Below are 7,284 nucleotides of genomic sequence, written 5' to 3' on the forward strand. Positions count from 1 at the left end.
GAGGCAGAAGCGAAGGATTTAGTCGTGCTTGGGAAGTACAGACATTTTCAGACAAAATGTAGTTTTTAAAAACTAGTTCAGCCGATTTTTCTTATTCCTAGAAGTCTTTACACAGACACTTGACTAATCCAGACTGGGTAGGGTTAGGCGAGTCTTGCTACCAGAACAAGGTAAAACTCAACCCTTCTTTTCGCTTCCTCCCAGCTAGATCTTTCTCAGTTCTATCATTTTGCTCTACATTCTTCAGCCTAAACCTCTTCTACACTGAGCCAACTTCGAAGGAGCCCAAAAACTGAACCTTCTAGTTCTGTGCCCCTAGCTCCCTTACCAACTGCGCACTGCTTTCTTACCTCCCAGGTGACCTAGGAAGCTGTCCACTCAACCATTGGACTCCCACCAGGTAGCTTGTGGGTTCAAAATAGGCTAATGTCCTTTGGCAAGGAAGCAGACTAAACCACCAATACACTATCCTGACCATTTATCCTGACCATCTGATGGGCTTGGGGACAGTCAAAACTGCCTAGCTTCAGAGCCCTGGGTTTGAGTGTCCACAAGTCTCACCTACTGAGAATTCAGATTGGATTCTACGAAAACTCAAAAACCTTGTTCCTGAAGTTTCTTTCCAACTTGGTTCGAAGCCTTCAGTCATTCTGTGGAAAGCGACTCCCAAACCAAGGCTGGGGGTGTGGGCCGAGGGTGAAACCCCGCCCTCGGGGTCCCTGATCTTTGCTCCCGCCCCAGGCTCCACGCCTCCCGGAGAGGCACCGGCGGGCGGCGCTCCTTTTGTGTGTTTCTTTCCAAGGTGCAAGGACCCCCACCCCCACCCGCCTAGGCAGTCCTCCCCTAAACACCAGCCCTCTTCTCGTCGTCCTCAGTCCCTGCCAGCTGTGGGGGAACCAGATCGCTTCCAGGAGGAGGGACAAGGTCGGTAGCCCCCTCCCCGGTGCGGGGCCTGAGCCCAGTAGAGTCCAGGACCTCTGCTGCCAGTCATGTGGGCTAGACTGTTGCTCCATGTCGCCTACATCTTGATCCCGTTGCTGGGGTCTTCAGCCCGAGGCTACACCGGGAGGAAGGCGCCAGGGCACTACTCTGCGGAGAGGTAAGAGCCCGGTGCCTTTCAGCGGCCCAGCCTTCTAGCGCCACTGAGTGAAGCTGGAAAGCACTAGCATAGGACAGCTGCTGGACCTGTATCCTCTGTGGCGAGGGCACACCAGGGGTCTGGACAAAGAGACAGTAGTTTGTACCAGTAGGGTGGCCCTGGCTGGGGACTGCTCTGGCTAAGGAATCTGGGAGATGGGAGATCGCGGCACCAAGTGAATCTTGTACTATGGGAATAGGCTGATCCTCTGGCTAGGGAACCCCAGCACATGCCAATTGGTCTCAACTGCTTGGCTTTCTTCCTTGGTAGTGCGGGACCCCCTCCGCTTCTGCACACGTTGCTTTGGGGTTGGGGGTTTTCTCAGTGTCTCTTGCTCTCTGCGCCCGGTGGACCTTGGAGCCACCGGTGGCTCAGGGTTATGCTTTGGTATCTGCGCATGTGTGCACAGGCCGGGGAGGCGGGAGGCCGCAGGCGACAGGCGGGAGGCGTGTCTTTCCAAACCCAATCATTTCCCCTAAGTTTGTCTTAAACCTCTACCACTAAGGGGTGATGAGGGAGTGGTGATCGTGTGTGCGTGATGCTTATAGCAAGGGAACACGTTGTCAGCGGGTGGCCTGGCCCACGGCCACATCTTCCCAGGGGTGCACAGAGGGGCAGCCCTGGAGGAAGAGCTTACCGCCCAGCACGTGGGTTCTGCGATCTCTTGCAGTTCCTGCAGATCTCTCACCACCTGTCTCCCTGGCATCACTGTGCCACACACGAAAAGCTCCTTGGGGCTTTCTGGTGGGTACCCTACCCTTGCCTATCTGAAGTGGAACGCCACCAGCTTCCACAGGCACCCTACCATTTACCACTTCGATGGCACCTCACGCCCCTTTCAGAGCCCCCTTTGGCTTAGCTATTAAGTTGTTCTGTAGATCCCAGCTGCCGGATTCTCCTCCTCAGCTGTTGCTATCATCGTTTCTATGTGTGACATTACTGTTGGTCTCGTTTGTCTTCACTGGTTTTGACTTCTGAGAGGAAAAAAGGACTTGGCCCTAGGGAGAATCCCCAGCAAACTTTTCTGTACTGCTATGGTTTCCCCCTAGGTTTCCACATTTGACACAGATTATTAACCCGAAGAGCCAAGCAAGTTCGTCTTATCCTGTATCATTTCTGTCTGATACATGGACAGGCATAGAGGGTGTTCTGGTTGGTGGGATGGAATTCCCATCAGCTCTGAGTACGTGGGGAAAGTCATCTGGTGCCCACTGCTTTGCCTGGATTCATGGTCCTTGCTCCATGGCTCCAGGAGTTCTAGCCCTTGTTAATCTCCCGGTTAGCCCATGCTCAGGCTGGTCCATCTGTCTGTATTGCCCTCTCCTTCCTCATTTTCATACTGAGTCTCTGGTCTTCTTTCTCACTCAGCAGGGGAGCTGTCCTTCCAGTGACCTTCTCCTGAAGCCCTTCAAGGCTCCATAAGCCCTCCCAGAGTCAGTCCCCACTGAGCTGTTTCCATTACCTGGGTGCTGCTGTCCTTTGATATTGAGGGCAGTAACATATTCATGGCCTTACAGACTGCAGTTTGACATTTTAGACACTGGCCCCAGAGGGTGGAGGGCCATGGGTACCTTGTTGCCATCCTAGGGGAATGCCACCCAGACCTGCTTTTTCCTTTACCAATTGAGCAGTTGTGACTTACTTTAGATGTAGAACTGAACAAATAAGAAGCCCTTGTCCTGGGCTGGAGAGATGGCTCAGTGGTTAGGAGCACTGACTGCACTTCCACAGGTCCTGAGTTCAATTCCCAACAACCACATGGTGGTTCACAACCATCTGTAATGGGGATCTGATGCCCTCTTCTGGTGTGTCTGAAGACAGCTGCAGTGTACTCACATACATAAAATAAGTAAATAATAATAATAGAAGGAAGCCCTTGTCCTTGAGGAGTAGAGAGGATATGGACAGTGAAGATGTCATGAAATTAACAAGTAAGCGAGTGTCCTAGAAAGAACGGTGGAGAACAGCAGAGCAGGCTAAGGTCAGCAAGAGAGGCTTTGGGGAAGAAGATGTGAACAAAAGACCTGAGTGAGGGATGAGAGTGAGTGTGTTAGACATTATATTTCTGGGTGTACATACCTTCAATCCCAGAACTCAGGAAGGAGCAAAGGCAGGTAGCTCCCTGTGAGTCCCAGACCAGCCTGGTTTGTATAGCAAGTCCCAGACCAGCAAGCCAAAACAATAATAACAAAAATATAGTCATATAGCCCAAGAAACAGGCTTCAAACTTGTGATCCTCCTGTCTCAGCCATCTTAGTGATAAGAGGACAGGTCCCAAAGCAGCCACCTCCCCCCCCCCGCCCCCCATGCTGCTCAACTGCAGTCTCCCTTCATCTTTTCTTCTGGTCTCTCCTTCATTTCCTTTGCTCTCTGTTCATAGCTTATATCTGTTCTCGTACATGTTTGTCTGGTCCTGCACCAGGCAGGGGGAGGTGGGGTGGTGGGGTGTGTCCTTTAGACCAGTGGATGACTTGGGAGTTGGAAGCTCTCTTCCTACAAATTGTGGAGTGCTCTCTTTTCTTGCAGACGTCGTCTGGGGCCCCACGTCTGCCTCTCTGGCTTTGGGAGTGGCTGCTGCCCTGGCTGGGCCCCTTCCATGGGCAGCGGGCACTGTACCCTGCGTAAGTACCCATCCATCCTTGTGACCCAAGCCTTCTCAGCACACACCAGTGCTGTGCATTGCTAGGTCCTGCTCCCTCACCTCCATCTTTCCTCTCAGCCCTCTGCTCCTTTGGCTGTGGGAGTGGCATCTGCATCGCCCCCAATGTCTGTTCCTGCCAGGATGGAGAGCAAGGGGCCACTTGCCCAGGTAACTGGGATGGACAATGGCAGATGAGGGTCACCAAAATAATTTGAAGATTCTGTGTCTGGCACTGGAGACCTGAGATAGGTTCTAGCTTGGCATCTTCAAGACATCTTGTGTGGCAGGCAATTTCATACCTATCCGACTGCTGAGACAAAGACGTTATGGCTTTTCTTGGTTCCCATGATATATTAGCTACATTTGTTGAGAATGTGGTGAAATAACTGATAAAAGCAACTTAAAGGAGGAAAGGTTAATTTTGGCTCAGAGTTCAAGAGAACAGTCTATCAGGGTGGAGAAGGCATGGTGCCAGAAGAGTGAGGCAGCGGTTCACATTGCACAGGCAGGAAGCAGAAAGATTTGAACCCCTGTGCTGGCTCTCTTTCTCATTAGTTCGGCTCCCAGCCTTCCAGAGTTAGTGTGTCTCCCCATCTCAACCCGGTCTAGGAACTTCTTCAGAGATATGACCAGAGGTTCTCTCCTGTTTGATTCAAGATCTTGTGAAGTTGAATTAACCATCAACATGGCTAGTGCCATGTAGAAGTGGGCAGGAAGTCCAACCCTGCAACAGGATTCTGGAGAAGCCCCAGGACATCTGAGACGTCAGGCTGACACCTGCTGTTCAGCTGTGTTGACCCGTACCCCTGTGCTGTTTGTTTTAGAAGCCCATGGATCCTGCGGGGAGTATGGCTGTGATCTCACCTGTAACCATGGTGGCTGTCAGGAGGTAGCCCGAGTGTGCCCTGTGGGTTTCTTGATGACTGAGACAGCTGTTGGTATCCGGTGTGCGGGTGAGAAGCCTGGAAGTGGGGAAAGGAGAAGGTGGAATGGCATCTCCTCCCACAATCCCCCCACCCCTACCCCAGCCAGCTAGAGTCCAGTACCTAGAAGAGAGGGGCAGGGAAGCATGCGACCTCCTGTTATCACACCTGAGGATATATTCCTCCTGTTATCACACATGTACTCGTGGACAGCAGCAGAGCTGGGATGGAGGTGACAGGTGATCAAACACTGGCTGCTATCAGTGAGCTTCCAGATATGAGGCAGGGAGACAAGGACAAAGACAGCTCCAATATAATAAGGGCATTGAGTAAGCATGTCCATACCGCTGGGCTTGCAGAGGGACATGGAGCCAGGATTGGAGTAAACTGACATTTCAAAGCTAAGGGAACTAAAACTCAGTAATTATTTTGTCAAAGTTTGTTTTTTGTTTTTTTTTGTTTTGTTTTGTTTTTGTTTTTGTTTTGTTTTTGTTTTTTTTGTTTTTTCGAGACAGGGTTTCTCTGTATAGCCCTGGCTGTTCTGGAACTCACTTTGTAGACCAGGCTGGCCTCGAACTCAGAAATCTGCCTGCCTCTGCCTCCCGAGTGCTGGGATTAAAGGTGTGTACCACCACTCCCGGGCTCGGCTGTTTTGTCTTTTTAAATATTGAGATGGTTTAATGTTTTAAAAATTATTTTATGTATATGGGTGTTTTGCCTATATGTATATGTACCATATGTGTGGAGTACACTAAGGGGCCAGAAGTCATCAGACCTCTTAGAACGGATGCTGCCATGTGGGTGGTGGAAATTGAACCGGGGTTCTCTGCAAGAACAAGCACTCTAAGCAGTTGAACCATTTCTCCAGCCCCTGTGATTTGTTTTCTTGACTTTAAAAGTCACTATAGGCAGAGTGTGTGCCTTTTACCAGGAGTGGTTGGTTACTATGACCAGTTTCTAGTCCATCTCCTCAGAGGCAAAGCCTAGTTGCAGGTGGTTTTGGTGTTTTGTTTGTTTTTGTACTTGTGGTGTGTACGTGTGCATGTCTGGATGACCCCAGGCGGGTGGAGGCCAAAATTAACATTCTATTCCTCCATTGCCTTCAACTTTAGTTTCTGAGTCAGGGTCTCTCAGGAAACCTAGAGCTCATTGGTTTGGCTGGGGCGGCTGATGAGTTCTAGGGATTCAGTGTTTCCATGCCCTGAATCCTCTAGTGCTGGGCACTGTTGTGCCAGCTTTTAGTGGATGCTGGGGTGTCTGGGATCATGTTTGTATAGCAGCCACTTTATTAACTGACCCATCTCCCTTGTCCTCTTTTGGAGGGCTTTTGTTTGTTCTGTTCTGTTCTCTTTTTGTTTGTTTGTTTGTTTGTTTTGAGAGAAGATGAGACTCTGTAGACCAGGTTGGTCTCAAACTCACAGATCTGCCTGCCTCTGCCTCCCAAGGACTGGGAGTTTACCACCCCACCTGCCCTTTTTGAAGTTTTAACAGTAACATTTACTGTTCTCTCAGTGAATAGTAAAGTAAAGGAGAATTCATTTGGAAGCATTTGAAAGTAAGCAGGACACTGGAAATGAATGTCTTCTGGAGTCCTAACCCAAGTGTTACTAATAAAATGAAATGCTTTCTCTGTTCCTTTATCTGGGCGTGCAACGCGCTTGTGTAAAAATGTGTATATAAGGCTTATATGTGTGCTTTATAAAACGAGGTAATAACTCCTTGTAGTTCCCACCCTTTATTCCTGGTTTCATCCTTTAACACTAGATAGGAGACAAAGGAGAAGGGAGGAAGGAGAGAGAGAGAGAGAGAGAGAGAGAGAGAGAGAGAGAGAGAGAGAGAATATGAGATCCCTGAATCTAATTTCTTTCACTGTAACAACTGTTCTAGCTTATCTGCTTAGGTCCGCTTCTCCTGGCTCAGTCGTCTCCTCACTGTATGTTCTGCCCCGGCTGCCTGCTCTCGCTCTGCTAACCCAGCTTTCTTCCAGCTGCCTTTGCTTCTCATGGAGGGTGTTACTGAGGTGGTTGTTGGGATGGACCCCATGTGGTTTTCAGCAGCAGGGTCCCCCCCACCCCTTATCTCCTTTTCCTGTCTGGGCCACTGGAAAAAAAATACAGGTGGAAATGGAAAAACTTGGGAATCAAGAAGTGGAAGAAAAATGTCAAGAAAAGGGAGAAGAAATACATTCATTCCCGGGACTGAACCAGAGAGACACGGTGATCACCTGGAGTTAGAGCTGGCCCAGAAACGATTCTCTTTCAAAAAACGTTGGAGGGAGATGTGGAAGGGAATTGCACTAGCAGAGTAAGAGGAAGCAGTCGGTGCCGAAGATCCAGTTAGGGGACAGTCGACTAAGGAGGAGCTGAGCTGAGCAGAGAGGCAAGAACAGCCATTATAGCGAGGAGGGACTATTGAGGCAGATGCTGGGGAACTGTGGGAGGAACAGCTGGGAGAAATGTTTGAAGGGACTGAACTGTATACTGGGAGGAATGACTGGGAAAGAAATTAGATCCAGGGATCTCTCCTCTCCTCCCCTCTCCTCCCCTCTCTTCCCCTCCCCTCCCTTCCCCTCCCCTCCCCTC

At 50.1% G+C, this 7,284-nt stretch overlaps 1 protein-coding gene across 3 annotated transcripts in view; it reads left to right on the forward strand.

Moving 5' to 3' along the window:
* The first annotated feature begins 754 nt into the window (after positions 1 to 754).
* The window catches only part of Vwce (von Willebrand factor C and EGF domains), a 32,323-nt gene continuing 25,793 nt past the window's right edge, over positions 755 to 7,284 (forward strand). For 2 of the 3 annotated variants that reach the window (XM_021151552.1, XM_021151554.1), the window contains exons 1-4: positions 755 to 1,099; positions 3,665 to 3,759; positions 3,858 to 3,947; positions 4,604 to 4,732. In XM_021151552.1, the coding sequence (XP_021007211.1) occupies positions 990 to 1,099; positions 3,665 to 3,759; positions 3,858 to 3,947; positions 4,604 to 4,732 (424 nt within the window). In that variant the 5' untranslated portion in view covers positions 755 to 989. The remainder of the gene's footprint in view (positions 1,100 to 3,664; positions 3,760 to 3,857; positions 3,948 to 4,603; positions 4,733 to 7,284) is intronic. The other variant, XM_029472602.1, reaches the window with a different exon arrangement.

This window comes from Mus caroli, chromosome 19 (genome assembly GCF_900094665.2).
Source record: "Mus caroli chromosome 19, CAROLI_EIJ_v1.1, whole genome shotgun sequence".
Classification (NCBI taxonomy): domain Eukaryota; kingdom Metazoa; phylum Chordata; class Mammalia; order Rodentia; family Muridae; genus Mus; species Mus caroli.